Genomic DNA, 17,144 nt, shown 5'->3' with positions numbered 1-17,144 from the left:
CTGACCCACCCAACCCAATTGCCAGGTCTAGTGGAAATGAACTTTCTGGGGTAGAGTTTGTACTTTTTTTCCATTGCTGAAAAGATTGCTGTTTGAATATTTGGATCTTCTAACAAGTCAAATACAGGACTATTCCTCCTCCAAAGCATTCAAAATCCAAGTGTTTGTTTGGTTTGCAGTTGAAAACGGAATCGGATTTGAAATGGTCTACCCCCACCTGTTTGGTTCAGACATAAATTAATCAGTTAGCATGCATGGATTTTCATTCCCAAGGGAAGGGGGAGGGAATGGCCATTCCTGGTGGAATGAGAATGGAATTCCGATGCCACCCCACCAAACAGTTGGATAGATTCCAGATCCCCATTAGTGAACCAAATGTACCCTCAGAGATTAATGCAAAAGATGGACATGCTTTTTTCCTCTGAGCAATTTATGATGCAGAAAAGATATGATATTGAAAGAGTTTTGACCAATCAAAACCCCCCATGAATATTGATAAATAAACACCTGATTGGCTACCACATTTATGATACTAGTTGATTGGTCAAAAAATTTTCAGATATCATATCTTTTCCATATCATAGTCGAACCCACTTCTCATCCATTCGCAAGTTACAGGATCTCACAATTCTAAACCCGATTAGTGCAAAACTCAACAATTGAATCATCTTCCCGAGTTCCTGAACCTCCCCCAGTTATCCTTGCAGGTCTGACTGGTTGTATTCTCATTGAATCACGTTCCCACTCCCACCTTGGTTTGGCAGATGGAGGTCTGCTAAATAAATCCAGTTGGTACAAATGAATTCATAATTCCATCCCAGGATCCACCAGTAAGAGCCCAGTGAGGTCATCAATGGTGGAGGTGGTTCAAGTTTTCTGCAAGAAGATGGTGAAGAACAAACGCATCACCAAGGCTTATGATTGTATTAACTATTAACATATGGAATTTTCAGATTCTAGACTATGTTGGCAGCCCTTATTGTAAGCCAATAATCAACGGGCGATGCGTTTCTAAGGATTCTACCCTTGCCCAGCTCTACCCAGATTGGATGCAAATGCTACCTCTGAACGGTAAGCTTGGTTGGATCTTATTAGAAACCCATATACATTATCTTTGCTTATAGGGTAGATGGTTACGTTGGCACTTGGAAGACCTAAGACCACTCGATCAGTGAATGTGCCTCAATGGTCATCTCTGATTATGGTTGGTGATATTCAAAACAAATTGTCAAAAGTTGACTCTCAACTCAACCAATGTGCAGTCCCAATAAATGGCAACAACTCACCTCTGACCACATCTTAATGTCCAATATGTGTTTCTTATCTTTAGGAAAAAAGGGATATGGGAGACATTGAGCTTGAAGAAACTACTACCCAAGTAAAGGTAAATAAGAAGAAGAAGAATACTTGAGATTAAAGAAATTGATGTTCTAACTTCTAATACAGTGAAATCATTGCTATTGATAAAAAAAAATAAAAAAATAAACTTCCAATACAGTGAAGTATAAGCATTGAGGTGAAAGGCAAGGAAGGTTCTAGTATTTGTCAAAAAAGAGATCGAAGGTTTAAGTATTTATCCCTTGAATTTTTTTATCCTTCTATTATATTGTACATAAAACAGATTTAAAGGGTAGGCCATGGAATGGATATATATATACAAGTAAAGATGTTGACAAAAAAAAAATATACCAAGGAAAAGAAGTCAATTCAACAAGAAAACTCATATGGAAGGCTCATTATTGATCATATCATGAACCTCATTAACCACCAAATGTGCTTTGTGGCCTCCAATAACCTCAGCCTGCTTCTTGCCATCCTTCCACAGCTGCATTGAGTTCTGTCACTTTCAGGACAAAGAAGAAAATATTGGACACAACCAACAAGAGTTCTGCCACTTTACCTGTATAGTTGGCATCTTCTGGTTTAGGGAACCCCAAATTTGACAAACATGAAAACACATAATAAATGTCAACTAAAATGATTGTTGAACTTCAAGGCAGCTGAAGTGTTCTGAGATTAAAGAAAGAATCATTGAATAGCTAATATTCTCAGTTCAAAGAGAAAGAGCAAGCAATAAGTGCCCAATGAAGAGGGAGATTTCCAAGTAAACCTGTTCTGCACACTGATCTACTAATCAACAATATGTCACATACTAGTATACTACAGATGAAATAAATAATGCTTCATAAAATTCGATTTTAAGGATGAAACTAAGAGCAACAAGGAACAATACCATACTTACCATATAGGACCAATGGAAAAAGAATAGTAGAATACCTACATAAAATTCCTATTGGTTTGGCAACAAGGATGAAAATATCCAGATGCATGGAACCTGTAATAGTTGTTTCTACAGGGAAACACTTTCAGTAATGTGGAGGATGACATTTAATCTAAACCTTTCACATAATATGGGACCTTTTGAGGTTGACCAATCAACAAGAACTTGTGTAGAGTATTTTGGGGTTTAGAGTTGCAACTTTTTCTGTTTGTATGTGCTCACATAATGAGATAGACATTGCACTGTGCTATTCCCTGTTGCTGAACTAATAATGAGAGTAGATCATAAGATAGTAGCATGGGCCAATGATATAGGTGTAAAGCACGACATGACCGAGCGGGCCATGCCACCCACGGCCCATGTGCCAGCCCGGCCTGGCCCAGCACGACCCATATATATATATATATATATATAATTTTATTTTCAATTTTATTATATTATTTCATTTTATTATTGCATGTAAAAAACAATTGTATACATCAAAATTCATATAAAATAAAATTTTAAGATCTTTTTTAATTTTTTGTCTATTTTTAATTTATGTTAAAATTTTCATTATTTTTTTCAAAATTAAAAAAAAACATGGCTTGGCCCGGTCCACGGCCCAGATTGGCCCATGGCATGACACCGGCCCCGTGTGGGCTTGGGCCATGGGCCATGCCGGGCCGACCCCCCAAAGTATCCCAAAGGAGGGAAGCATGGCCCGCACTTTGCACGGGCCGGTGCCAGCCCAGGTAAATAAGGCATTGACCATGTTAGCCATAAAAATCCATTATTAAAAGGGGCATTTTTGTCCCATTCAAGTGTTGCAACTTTCCCCTCAAGTGGGAAAGTTATTTACCCACCTAGGAGATGGATAAACCTTCCCTACTCCCCACATAAATCTGAAAAAGGAACATGGGATTCTTGGTCAATGGGAACCAAAATCCCATTGACCAACTTTCCCCCCCCTCAAAATCCCAAAAAAGAACGCCCCCTAAAGGACAAAAATACTGGGATTGGGAGAAAACTTAGAAAATATGGAATCTAGGGTTCTAGGTAGAATTTTGGATGATATTTGATATGATAAAATGTTACAAAGGTACATAGGGGCATCTAGGTATGAGAGCAATCAGATATGGTTTGGCTCAAAGGATAGCAACTGTTAGAACAGGAACATTTTGGATTTTGAGGTAAACTTTGAAGAAAATGCACTCGGATCAGTTTTAGACCTTTGCGAATGTACTCTTTTTATGCAGAACTTAGAGCTTTTGATGACTGTAATGATTGTTTGCAGAATTAGAGAATGGAGATAGAAGAGAGAGAAAACACCGATAACAAAGAAGAGAAAGAAAACCTAGAATCACTTAATGGGGTGCCTAGAATCTTTCCAAGGAATTGGGAATCACTCAACACAAGCACAATATGGAGAAAATTACTCAAATATGTTTTTTTGATAAGTGATAAATTGAATTTCATTAAAAATAACTAGAAATTATCAGTGGATACAGCCTGGAAAACAAAATTACAATTGAGCCCAAAATACGTTGTCCCTGAACACCCCTTGCTTAGCTAGAGAATCTGCCGGCCCATTAGCCGATCTCCTCTCCCACTGAACTCTCACTGCTACATTGGAGGTTAACCACTTGAATCTTCTCATCACCCCCTAAAGGACCAGGCTACAGACTCTGGCTCCTTCAGCCATCCAGTGACCAGTTTAGAGTCACCCTCTATCAGCAGTTCCCAAAGTTAAGTTCTCTAGCAAGCTGTGCTCCCTGTAAAACTGCTTGAACTTCTGCCTTAACCGCATCCTCCACTCCAATTGGGCCAGAAAATAGCGCAACAATCTGAGCCTCTGCGTTCCTAAAAACCCCTTCCACTCCAGAAGGCCCCAGATTACCAAAGCAACTGCCATCAAAGTTCACCTTGATGAAGCCTTCTTTAGGGAGCTTCCAGACTGCTATAGGCTTGTTCTTAGCTGAGGAAGAATTAGCTACCAGTCCTCAGTTTCTCCAAATGTCATCAAAGGAGAATTGTGAAAGCAAATTTGAAGCTTTAGCCCAATTGATAGCCCTGTTCAAAATGCAGTCCCATACATTATCTGCATCCCTCTCTTTGTCATTAAAAATCCTATCATTTCTTTCCTCCCAAACTGTCCAAACCAGAGCAGCCCTAACACATCTCCACAACACTCTCCCCCTTCTCTTAGGGCACCTGAAGGTAGACAGGTTGAATAGACCACCAATCTGTAGAGGTTCTGCTGTCCACCTGCAATAAAAAAGACCAAAGATCTTTTCCCACAACCCTACAACAAAAGGACAAGAGATTAGTGGATGGTAACATCTTTCTCCATTAGTTTTGCAAAGGAAACACCAATTTGGTGAAATGCTAAGGTTAGGTTTTTTTTGTTTTGCAGGTTATCCAATGTGTTTTAACTTCCCAAGAGAAACTTCCCAGCATAGGGCTCCACTTTAGGGGGAATAGGATTGGACCAGATTTCCTTGCAAAAGAAGGCTGAGGGTTAGGGATAGAACAAAGGCTAGAGAAAAAAGAAGCATAGGAGAACCAACTTTAGAGGGTAGGGGTCTAAATACAAGTGTCAAGTTTAGAAAGATCCAAACAAACAGGTTAAAGGGTTTTGATAAGCAAAGCAGCCTTGTCAAGCTCTGAATCCCTCAGGTCTCTTCTAAAGCCCAGGTTCCAACTTAAACTAGAACAATGGAAAGGGACAAACCTCTGAATGGGTTCAACTTAGAAAAGGGAAAAAGAATACAGGTAGGGAAAAAGGTCATTGACAGTGGAATTACAGATCCAGAGGTCCTCACAGAACAAAACCTTATATCCTATACACACATCATACTTGGTGAGGCTCAAGAAGTTTGTAAGAATCCCACTAATAGCCTTCCACGGAGAGTTCAAAGTGGCATGTCAAGAAACACCAGCATCCTAACCATTACCTACACGCCCGTTAATACTTCCTATTACCTTATGACAAAGTCTCTCCCTCTCTAAAGGCCATCTCCACAACCATTTACCTAGCAATGCAGCCTTCTTCTTCCCTAGGTTGCCTAATCCCAACCCCCTTGTTCCTTACTTTGGCAAACTACATCCCATCTCACCAAATGATCTTTTCTTCCTTCCCCTAGTTCCCATAAAAAATCTCTCATTATCTTTTCTACTTTCAATACCTCCCTTGTGGCATCTTAAAGATAGATAAGAAGTAAACTGGGAGGTTAACTAGGGTAGATTTTATCAAGGTAATTCGACCCCCTAAGGAGACATAATTCCTCTTCCAGGCTGACAGTTTATTGGCATAACTTTCGACAATTGGACTCCAAAAACTTCATTCCCGTGGGTTAGCTCCTAAGGGAATCCCTAGGTATTTCAACGACTAGTTAGTAGGACACCCTAAGGTCTCTACTACCCCATCTATCTCCTCTTCCTCTAAATTCAACCCCACCACACAACTCTTTCCAAGTTAATCTTCAATTTGGAAATAAATTCAAACAATTTTATCATTTGCTTCAATTTCCTTGCCTTTTGAGGATCCCTACTTTCACAAAATATGATCGTATCATCAGCAAACTGCAAATGTGTAACAACTGTACTCTCTCTCCCTACCCTCCATCCTCTAAAAGGACCCAGGCTATCAGCTCTTGATAAAAGTCTATTTAACACCTCAGCTACCAGAATAAATAAAAAAGGAGAGAGGGAGTCCCCTTGCCTCAATCTTCTAGTGGATGGAAAGAAATCTCTAACCACTCCATTAACTATAACCGAACAATGGGGCGTCTTCAAACACCCTTCAATCCAACCACACCACCTTTCTCCAAACCTAACCTTTCTCAATAAATCCGATAAGGACCAATCAACCAAGTCATAGGCTTTCTCCAAATCTAGTTTGCACACAAAGCCTTTCTCTCCCCCTCTTTTGAAATCTTCCACACACTCATTAGCTATCAAAATTTGATTTGTGATCTGCCTACCTTGAATGAACACCCATTGGGGTGGCTTATCAAATCGGGAATAACTAATTTTAACATTGGGATAACACTTTGGCCAAAATTTTATAAATGCTACTCACCAGGCTGATAGGTCTAAAGTCTTTCAATTGAATAGCATCTCCCTTCTTAGGAGTCAAGGCCAAAAAAGTAGAATTAATTCTTATACTGATGTAATGTTCCCCCGCAAATTCTTCAAAAATTGCCCACAGGTCTGATTTAATAATCTCCCAAAAATTGCTCGTTGAGAAAACTGCTCCCCTAATCTCCTCCACGTCAAAATCCTTTTACAACAATCTTGCCAAATCAGTGTTCAGCCTAGGCCAATCCAGTCCTTCCATAGTAAACCCCATTTTGCCTTTTTTTTCAGAGATCATCTCAACACTATCTTCTTCTCTTAACACTTAACAGCCCATGGCCCTCTTTAATATCCAGCTGCTCTATTTGGAAAGTTACATATAGTTTCCTCTCCTCAATTCTCCCAAAATGTTCTTTATTCCAACATCTTCTCCAGACTCCACGTTTTTGCACTTTACATAGGGGTGGCCAGTTCTACTAGAACTAGGAAATGGAAATTATAGAATTGCCACTATCACAAGAGAATAACTCCTAAGGCTCAATTTGGAAAGAGTATGTTGAGAAAGTTTAGGCAAGGGTGTTTTTAGTCTTTACCTCTTCCCTTTGTACTCTTTTTGTATATGGGCACCCAAATAGGGGCCTCTTTGTAATTTCTTGTTTCAAAATATAAACTTATAAAATGCCTTTTGAGGCTGTGAACAGTAACAAAAAAAACACCACCCGACAAATTCCTCTTCTTCTTCTCCTTTCTCTCTTTCTTTCTTTCTTTATTTCCCATACAAACCCTAGATTTACAACACTACTTTCCAACTTGGTATCAGAGCAGGTAAAGGCACTTGGGAATACCTTTCTTGCTGACTCTCTTACACGAGATGAACTGCTGACGTCAAACCGCTGCCGGATCATACAGGTGCCGGCGGCAATACATGAATCATATATGGTTTGATTCGCCCTGGTTTTAGAAGATTTTTGGTATGACTCTTGTCTTTGTTCGAAGCTTCTATGATTTTTAGTAGATTTTTCAAGCAGAAAATCGCAAAAAATCCAGATCTGATGTCGAGCCCTATACACTTTGTTTAATCAGTTTTTCTGCTGAAAAACCTAGACCATTCAGGTCGTTTTTTACCTTGGGAGCAACGGGAAGTGGTCCCATATTTTCCTAAGCCCTAGACAATTTTGGTAGATTTTCTTCTCCCTCTATTTTAGGCGCCAACTTAGTTTTTTGGCTTTTTTTTGCCTCTCAACCATGTGGTGGCCTAGTTTCTTGGGTCCTTAGCTGTGGTTAAGTATTGGAGGGCCCTTTTAGAAGGATGTACATATGGTTTCCAGTGTATTCTTGAGAAGTGGAGGCATTTCTAATGGTATGATAACTACTGTTAATCTTGATGGAACCAACTTTTTAGAGTGGTCCCAATCTGCTAAACTTACCATCACTAGGAGAAGTAAACAGGGATAAGGAGGTGAAGCCAAATCTAGAAGATCTGAAATATGCAAAGTGGGAATAGGATAACTCCCTTGTAATGTCATGGTTGATTTGCACAATGTAACCTCATATTGACTGAAACTACATGTTTCTTCCAACGGCCAAAGATATTTGGGACAGAGTTGTTGCCACTTATTCCCAAATTAACAATACTGCTAGAGTGTACTAGCTTCAGAGGGAAGCTTGCAGTATGCATCAAGGGGAAAGATTTGTGGCCATGTATTTCTCTTCTCTATAGTCTATTTAGGAAGAAATGGATCACTTGAAGACTCTTGTATGGAAGGACCCTGAAGATGGTGAGCAATATCGAAATTATATAGAGGAGAATAGAGTCTTTGATTTCTTGGTTGGCTTGAATTCAAAGTTTGATTTTACTAAGCAACATATTTTTAGTAAAGGCATTGCCACTCTTGCTTCTACGTACTCCCTTGTACAAGGGGAAGAGAGTAGAAGGACAGCCATGATGCAACCTCCTATGATTGATCACTCTGCCTTTATGTCATCTCGATCCAAGCAAAATACTAGTAAGCACCCTGTTATTGAGAAGGCTGAGGATGTGGTTTGTGATTATTGCAAGAAGCCAAGACATACTAAGGAAAAGTGTTGGAAGCTCAATCCTCCCTTAAAACTAGAAAAATACAAAACCGGGAGGAAGGAAAATGCTCACTTGGCTACAGTTGGTAATGATGCTCAACCTTCTAATGTTCCTAACTCCTTTGATGTAATGGACAAACTTGGGAATATACTGCTCAGCTAGAAAAAGGTGGTACATCCTCCTTGTCTGGTTCTGGACTTAGTAATCCATCTAGTTCATATGCTAAGACAGGTACTGCACTTGCTTGTTCCACATCTTTTAGTACTTGGATTGTAAACTCCGAGGCCAGTGCCCATATGACTGGTATGACTTCACAATTTACCACATATAAGTTAACCCTAGGGAAGGGCAAGATTACTGTTGCTAATGGATCTCAGACCCCTATTTCGGGTTAGGGTGAATACAAACTCACTCATAGCCTTTCTCTTGAATCGGTTCTTCATGTGCCCCAATTACATAAGAGTTTGTTGTTTGTTAGTTCTCTTACAAAATCCCATAATTGCTCAATGACCTTTTTTCCTACCCATTGTGTTTTTCAAGACCTGAGCATGAGGAAGATGATTAGAAGTGGGCATGAAACTGATGGAGTCTACCTCTTTGATGGACCTTCAGAGCATGGATTATCGAGCCATACTAAGTCTTGTTCAAATGAGAAAATGAGTTTTGAAATCATGGCATTATCATCTTGGTCATATGTCTTTCAATTCTGTAAAACTTTTGTTTTCAAAATTATTTGACTCAGTGTCAAAGTTGAACTTTGAATGTGAAATTTGTCATCTATCAAAACAATGTAGAACCACATATTTTGCGAATAGAAAAAGAAGTAATGTTGCTTTTCATTTGATTCATACTAATGTTTGGGGCCCATATGCTATCCCTTCCATGGGTGGGTATAAATACTCCATCCTCTTCATTGATAACTACAATCGGTATACATGGCTCTACTTGATGAAAAGTCGAGATGAAGTTCATATGGTGGTTCAGAACTTCATAAATATGGTAGAGACACAGTTTGAGAAACAGTTAAGATAATAAGATCTAACAATGCCAATGAATACTTTGAACATCATTTGCATAGATTTCTTGAAGATCGAGGCATTATTCACTAGAGCTTATGTAGTCATACTCCACAACAAAATGGGGTAGCTGAAAGGAAGAATAGGCATGTGGTTAAAGTTTCATGAGGTTTACTATTCTAGAATCATGTTCTCACATGTTTCGGCATTTCTATGGTGATGCTGTTGAGACATCTGTGTATCTCATCGATAGACTTCCTTCAAGGACACTTAATCTTTAGTCTCCTCATCAACTTCTCTTTCTTGATGAACCTCTTTTCAATATCCCTCTTAAAATCTTTGATTTGTTTGTTTTGTTCATGATATGAGTCCTTCTCAGCTTAAGTTTGTTGTTGGTTAAATGTGTCTTCCTCAATTACTCTCCTGTCCAAAAAGGCTATAGATGCTTTGATGCTCTCTCTAACAAGAGATATGTCTCTAAGGATGTTACCTTTTTGGAGTCATCTTTTTTCCAGTCATCCCGTCGTTCTCTTCAAGGGGAGAATGCAAGTGAAGATCGAACTCCCTTCTGCCTTCCTGTCCCTTTCTCTTCTGTTCCTCCTTCTCCTCCCTCTCTTCCCTGTAATGAAGGTATTGCTTCTCCTCCTCCTATGTATCGACCTTGGTCCTGGTAGCAGTTTTTCATCAGGCACAATAAGAGGGTGGCTCCTGAAGTAGAATGTCCATCACATTTTGATCTCCCAGACTCGGGTGATCTTGAACCTCTTGATAATTCTATTACTGATCCTGACCTTGATCTTCTTATTGCCATTCGAGAAGGGAAGAGGATATGTAGCAAGTACCCTATTACTAACTATGTGTCTTATGATGCTCTCTCACCTTCCTATTATGCCTATATTTTTGCCATTTCTTCTGTTTCCAACCCATGTAGTGGTTGCAGAGGCAATGCAGTCCCCTCATTGGAAGAAAGCTATGAAACAAGAGATGGAGGCCCTAATAAAGAACCAGACTTGGGAGGTTGTTCCTTGTCCTAAGGATAAGACTCTGGTTGGGTGTAAGTGGGTCTACACTATTAAGCACGAGGCAAATAGTTCAATTGAGAGTTACAAAGCTCGGCTTGTAGCCAAAGGATACACACAAACTTATGGCATTGATTATCCAGAAACCTTTGCTCTAGTTGCTAAAATGAAATCTATTTGTGTAATCATGTCTCTTGTTGCCCATTACTCTTAGTCTTTATATCAAATGGATGTGAAGAATGCCTTTCTCAATGGGGACTTACAAGAGGAAGTGTATATGGACATACCACCTGGGGTGAGCTTTCCTAACAGTGAAGGAAAAGTTTGTCGCTTGAAGAAATCCTTGTATTGGCTCAAGCAATCTCCTAGAGCTTGGTTTGACAAGTTCAAAAATGCTATCTTAAAGATTGGGTTTTCTCAATCTCAGGCAAACCACACTTTATTCATTAGAAGAGTTGATAGTAGAGTAACAATGTTGATAGTATATGTTGATGACATTGTTGTGACAGGTGACGATATCACATGCATCTCCTAGTTAAAGTCCTTCCTTGCTTCTAAATTTGAGATTAAAGACCTTGGTGATCTCCGATACTTTCTTGGCATTGAAGTTGCAAGAACTAAAAAGGGAATTTTTCTGTCACAAAGGAAATATGTACTTGACTTGCTTCATGAAATTGGAAAATTAGGGTATAAACTTGCAGAAACTCCAATTGATCCCAACCACAAGTTGAGTGCTACTAAAGAAGAAGCTCTTCCAGACAGAGGAGTATATCAGAGATTGGTGGGTCACCTTTTGTATCTCTGTTTGACTAGACCTGACATATCCTATGTTGTTGGAGTGGTTAGCCAATATATGCACGAACCTAGGACATCTCATATGCAGGAAATTCATAGAATTTTATCCTATTTGAAAGGATGCCCTAGTAAAGGGATGTTGTATTCCAACCACAACCATCTAAAGATTGAAGCTTATATAGATGCAGATTGGGCAGGGTCCATTGATGATAGAAGATCAACATCTGGTTATTGTGCATTAGTTGGAGGCAATGTGGTTTCATGGAGAAGTAAGAAATAATCTATGGTTGCTCATTCTAGTGCTGAGGTAGAATATAGAACAATGGCTCATGGAGTGTCTGAACTACTCTGGTTGAAGACCTTATTGGCTTAGATGGGCATCCAAGTGGATATCCCAATGAGACTATATTGTGACAATCAAGCAGCCATAAACATTGCCCACAATTCCGTTCAACATGATCGTACAAAGCATATTGAGGTGGACAAACACTTTATTAGAGAAAAAATTGCTAGTGAAAATATTTGCCTTCCTTTTGTAAGATTGGAAGATCAACTAGCCGATTGCCTCACCAAAAGTGTTCACCACCCAAAGTTTGCTAAGAACCTTGCCAACCTAGGCATGATTGACATATATGCTCAGCTTGAAGGGGAGTGTTGAGAAAGTTTAGGTAAGGGTGTTTTTAGTCTTTACCTCTTCCCTTTGTACTCTTTTTGTATTTGGGCGCACAAGTAGGGGCATCTTTATAATTTCTTGTTTCAAAATATAAAGTGTCTTTTGAGGGTGTGAACAGTAACAAAAAACACACCACTAGACACATTCCTCTTCTTCTCCTTTCTCTCTTTCCTTCTTTCTTTCTCATACAAACCCTAGATTTACAATACTAATTTCCAACTGAGTACAAATACAATCTTTCAACAAAATCTGAGTACAAATACAAATATGTATAACGCAAATACATACAAAATACAAGGTTTTGCATTCTACATATTTGTATTTGTACGCTTTCCAAACTAAGCCTAAATGACTTAACAAATGGCCTGAAAACAAGCACAAACTAACTATGATTAGACAAATCAAGACCCTACAAATAACATGTAGAATGATCAAAACATCCCTACTGTCCAAAATTACATAAAAACTTGGAAATTTCTAACTTTGATTCTTTGTCTTCTGTATCAAGTGGAGATTTTCTGGAAGAATCTAAGGTCATGAAACAGTTGAAGAAATTCCAAACAAATATGTGTGTGCCAACGAAGGGTTGTTGATTTACAAATTCAAGAAAGAGATTGTATCTCTCAACTTGTTGATTTACAGCTTTCTCTTGACATGACAATTCTCTTGAAGGGGTGAAAGAAATCAGAAAATAAGCTCCTTGGAGGCATCTCTTAAGAAAGCATTAATTTGAAGATGTGCTCTTAATTTTATACAAGACGCCCCCATTATGGTACAACGCAAAGCTATTAATGCATTTGCAGGATTTTTAGGATCACGATTAATTCTTCAAAAGGGTGGAGTGAATTTTTATCCTATTTTAAAACTCCAAGATGAGTTTTCTTTTTTTTTTTTTTTCCTTTTTCCCTAAACCAAGAGAGAATGATGCAAAGGATTCAAAGGTTATATACATAAGCCATTTGGGACTCAATTTGAAATTAGACAAAGGGTTATCTTAAGTTAACCACTTGACTTTCTACCCAAATTTGAGGGTTTCAAACTTGCATGTTTCGTCTGATTCTGGTGTCAGCTGATGGGTTATTTGGGTAAGTATTGGTGTAGAAATTGTTTCCTTTACACAAGTTCAAGTTTCTAAAAGATGAGTATGTAGGGGTTTTACTTAGTTTCAAGTCATTCCATCTATAAGGTCTATAATGTCAAAGGTGGAAGAGATTGAGAATAAAATTTGCATCTTGGCTCCTTTTGTCTTGGTGCATTGCTCAAGAACTTTTCTTCCTTAGTCTGACTCCATACTTGATCGGGAAAAGGAGTGACTCTTCTTCTCTTAATTTTCTATTTTTCACTACTCTATTTATAAGATACTGGTTGATCCGTTATCCTTGAGGCGATGCTACATCAATGCTTCTTCTCTTTGGATTTGAAGCTCACAAATTTATTCTACAATATAACTCCATTGAATGCCTTTTATTGAGTTTGTTGTGACTTGTGACTCCATACTTCATTCACGAAAAAAGGTCTGATTCATCTATCTATCTTCTCTTAATTTGTCTTTTCCATTATCTTGTGAGAGATTGGTTCATCTTTGATGCTGCGCTACATTAGAAAGTTTGCAGAAAAAGAATCAGCTACTTAATTTTTCATAATAGTCTAGCACCACTCAAATTAATCGAAAACTAGATCAATAGTACATAAATGAAACTAGAGACATAGGAAAGCAATAGTATTTATTCCTTAGTTTTTTGTGATTGGGTGATTGGTAGTCCCTCCCAGTGTTGCATGGTCTTACACTCCATGGATTCTTGAAGACATTCTATGTAACATTTTTTTTTAAAGATAAATGTCATTTTTTGTATAAAATGCTACTTAATAACAAAGGCAACGTTTTAGATACTTTTTTGCAGGTATATAATGCAAAACTCAAAAAATAATGAAATATTTTAATAGCATATATTTTTCCATAGATGTTTCCATGGGTCCATGTTTTCTCATATTGTTGAGTCAGACCCTTAGCATGTGTTGGATTTCAACTCCCCATGTCTGTGTCCATGCAGTTGAGTATGAGAAAGCTAGATTACTGGTTAGTAAATAAAATCAAAATAGAAGAGACCACGCTATTGCTGGTTGTTCACATAATCTAAAAATAAAAAACCTGTAAGCCTTTAAGCATTTAAAAAATCTTACATTGATTCCTGCACGGGTGACAAGCTTGTGTGGAATGATGTTGACATCAACACAGTAGAACCTGATTCTGCATCATGATATGTAGCAGACATACTCTCAATCAGATGATCAGAATTCCATATTTAAGATTTAAGAACAATTTGGATTGCAAGGTGCCTGCCAACCAGATTACAAGGATGGTGTACCAATGACCCATTTGAGCAGTGGCAACTGGAGTACCTCGTACTGTCCTATAGGTAGGACACTTATGATGGGAGGGTTCCGGGATTTTGTTTGGTTCCATTAAGTGAATCTTTCATGCTAAAACTGATATAATTAGATGACACTAACCATTTGATTCTGGACTCCATTCAATGGTGAACAAGGCATAAGTCAAAATAATGAACTGAAGGGGAATGGATCACACTGTTAGATGAGTATAAATCTCCGATCAAATTCTTTAGCACTTTGAGATCTCCCAGATGGTACAGTTGTTTGTATGGTCATATGGCAGTGGTAATGGCCAATCTGGTACCAAGTCATCATGGTTTTGCTATCAGCCACTGCAAATTAAAACTGAGTTTACTCCTACATTAAATAGTGTGCAATCTGGTATCAATGCCTTCTGCAGGAAGATCTTGGGTTACTTCATAATAAAATAAAACTATCCCCTATCTTAATCCAGTAAAGCTTGCTAGAAAGGAAAAAATCTTCAGACTAGTGACTTTGGAAGGGGGATGATAGTGACTTTTACTTTGAAGTTTTAATAAAGGATAGATTTCAATTAAAAGCAGATTAACAAGTCTAAGCACAATATGGTTAACAGAGAAAACTGAAAAGTCTAACCTCGGATGGTAATGTGCTGCCAATTTTTCCAACTTGGGTTTCAAATATATACATTTTCGACACCAGCTTGCCATCCTACATGTCAATACAGTTTTACATGAGGTCATTTCAGTGTGAGATTTGAGAAGAACAGAATTATTCTAAAAAACATGAAAATATGTCCATACAGCCTTGAATGAGAAGCCATTTCAAATAAACAGTAACACCAGGGCTGAGAAAGGCTCAAAACGGGGTTACTGAAAAAATTGTTCAAATACAAGTACAAGCTTTGGAAAAAAGCTTGAAGTTCCACACAGAAGTAAAAATCAAGTTGACTGAGGTGACTCTTTCATTGAATTTCTACAGTTTTTCTAACAAGTATTCCCCCAAAAATGTTGCTTGAACAAACTCCCGAACGCTTCCGAGTTTTAAGCATTTAAACCAACTTATTATTATTCTTTTCGTTCAAGAAAATCCCCTAAAATCTCTGCCTAACCAAATCCAATAGCTGAATTATAGGTCTTCACCAAGTTAGAAGAAACACCAAATAAATAAAAGAGAATTAATGCCCAGAAACGAACCAAAGAACAATCACCGATTCTTCGAGCTGTTGTGCCTCGGCAATGATCCGGTCAAACTCTGCTTCGCTGACGATGGGCTGGAGTTCGATTGAAACGGGTGCATCGAGGTCCTGCACAGGATCCTCTGTGCTCCAAGCAGTTGCCTTCATGATGTTTCTTTGAAATGTGTTGTTGGTCTTAATCGGAAAACCCAAAGGACTTCTAACCAAAGCAGCTGCTCTGGGCTCTAATGTGGAGAAGCAATTAAGAAAACTCACATGCCCAGATGGGGATTCGCATGGTTTTCTTCGTTGCAGAGATTGGACGCAAGGAGAGAACCGGAGAGCGTCAGACATCCCCAGAAAAAAGTGGTGAGATTTCAGACAAGGTTAAAAGGCTCTGGGTTTTATAGGGAGACCGAGATTCCTCTCAAACCCACCCCACAAACATTTAAGACCCTCACCAGCCACGGTTCGGGTAAATCTCAACCTCCGCCCCTCCATTTCCACCGACCCCATCTCCTACCAGTCTACCACGTTAGCATAAAGCAAATATTATGACTTTAATACCCCCGGGTTGGCCCGAACCCAACCTGAAAAAGTCGGGTTGGGTTAGGTTGGGTTGAAATTTATGAGCCCGACTTTATTTTGGGTTACGTTAGGATTGATCCCTCGGGCAACCCAATCCAACCCGAATCTGATTCTATAGTATATATCATTATATAAATGATAAAATCTATGATATGAAAAGAGTTTTGACCAATCAAAACCCACCCATGAATTTTGATAAATAACACCTGATTCGCTACCAAGTCTATGATTCTAGTTGATTGGTCGGGTGTTTGGATATCATATCTTTTTCATATCATAGTTGAACCCTATATATATATATAATACATTGATTTGTTTAGATGCATGATAGTTGTATAGCCCTCATCCTCATCACATACTATCATTTATTTCTTTTAAGATAATCACTTCACTTAATCCTAAATGGAAATACTAAAACCTTAATAACATATTTTATGTTTTTTGAATATTTTATTCTTTATTTCCTCTCCGTTGTTTGCCACCCATAGCTTGCTGCCTTTAAGAGATCTATTATAAGTCATAACTCATAATAAACTATAGTCATTTCAAACACTTTTTTTTCTGAATTTTGTACATAGAGAACCAATAAAAATATCAACAAGCAAATACTAATAAAACATATGATTAATATATGTAGTGAAAATTGAGTTAAGATCTTAGATTAAGAAGTTCTACAAGATTTTAAGGGATGGGAAGAAGGTTTGGTTGGGCCCAACTCGAGCCCAACCCAACCCAAAGTTGGGTTGGGTTAGGATTGGAGGTATTTAGTTAGGGTTAGGGTTAAGTAGGTCAGGTTGGGGGTTTAGAACTTAGGGTTGGGCTAGAGTTGGCCTCAACCCGACCTAACCTAGCCCGACTTGCAGCCTTATATACAAAGTACGGAAGATGTTTCAGTTTTGATGTAGGAGAAACCACTATGGTCCTCTCTCTCGAGCAATGTTTTTGAAACCCAAACCCGATCTCTGGTAAAAAACCATTGAATTTATCATTGAACCGTTCGACCCAGAGAACGGTTTGCGGTTTATTACTTCTGACAAGTTAGAACAAGAATGAAAAGAGAAGATCTCTCAAATTTGAGATCTACTAGAG

The 17,144-nt window shown here is 38.4% G+C and overlaps 1 protein-coding gene across 4 annotated transcripts; it reads right to left on the bottom strand.

Moving 5' to 3' along the window:
* Window positions 1-1,511: 1,511 nt before the first annotated feature.
* LOC148870893 (thioredoxin-like 3-2, chloroplastic) lies at window positions 1,512-16,001 on the bottom strand. Of its 4 annotated transcripts, none has more exons than XR_016107309.1 (5): window positions 15,487-16,001; window positions 14,927-15,001; window positions 14,102-14,168; window positions 1,901-2,010; window positions 1,512-1,825 (listed from the first exon to the last, which is right to left on the bottom strand). XR_016107309.1 is itself a non-coding variant. In XM_088970266.1 (5 exons), exons 1-5 carry the CDS (start codon window positions 15,819-15,821, stop codon window positions 1,721-1,723), a joined length of 600 nt encoding a protein of 199 aa, XP_088826392.1. In that variant the 5' UTR covers window positions 15,822-16,001; the 3' UTR covers window positions 1,512-1,720. The 4 variants fall into 4 exon arrangements, 3 of the variants coding, with proteins under 3 accessions (XP_088826392.1, XP_088826393.1, XP_088826391.1); XM_088970266.1 differs by having other exon boundaries at window positions 1,901-1,918; XM_088970267.1 differs by lacking the exon at window positions 1,901-2,010 and having other exon boundaries at window positions 1,512-1,900.
* Window positions 16,002-17,144: the final 1,143 nt, after the last annotated feature.

The sequence above is a fragment of the Nelumbo lutea genome, chromosome 2, assembly GCF_056320005.1.
Source record: "Nelumbo lutea isolate HS-2025 chromosome 2, American lotus-T2T, whole genome shotgun sequence".
Taxonomy (NCBI): Eukaryota; Viridiplantae; Streptophyta; class Magnoliopsida; order Proteales; family Nelumbonaceae; genus Nelumbo; species Nelumbo lutea.
This window is presented reverse-complemented; position numbering and strand designations above follow the sequence as displayed.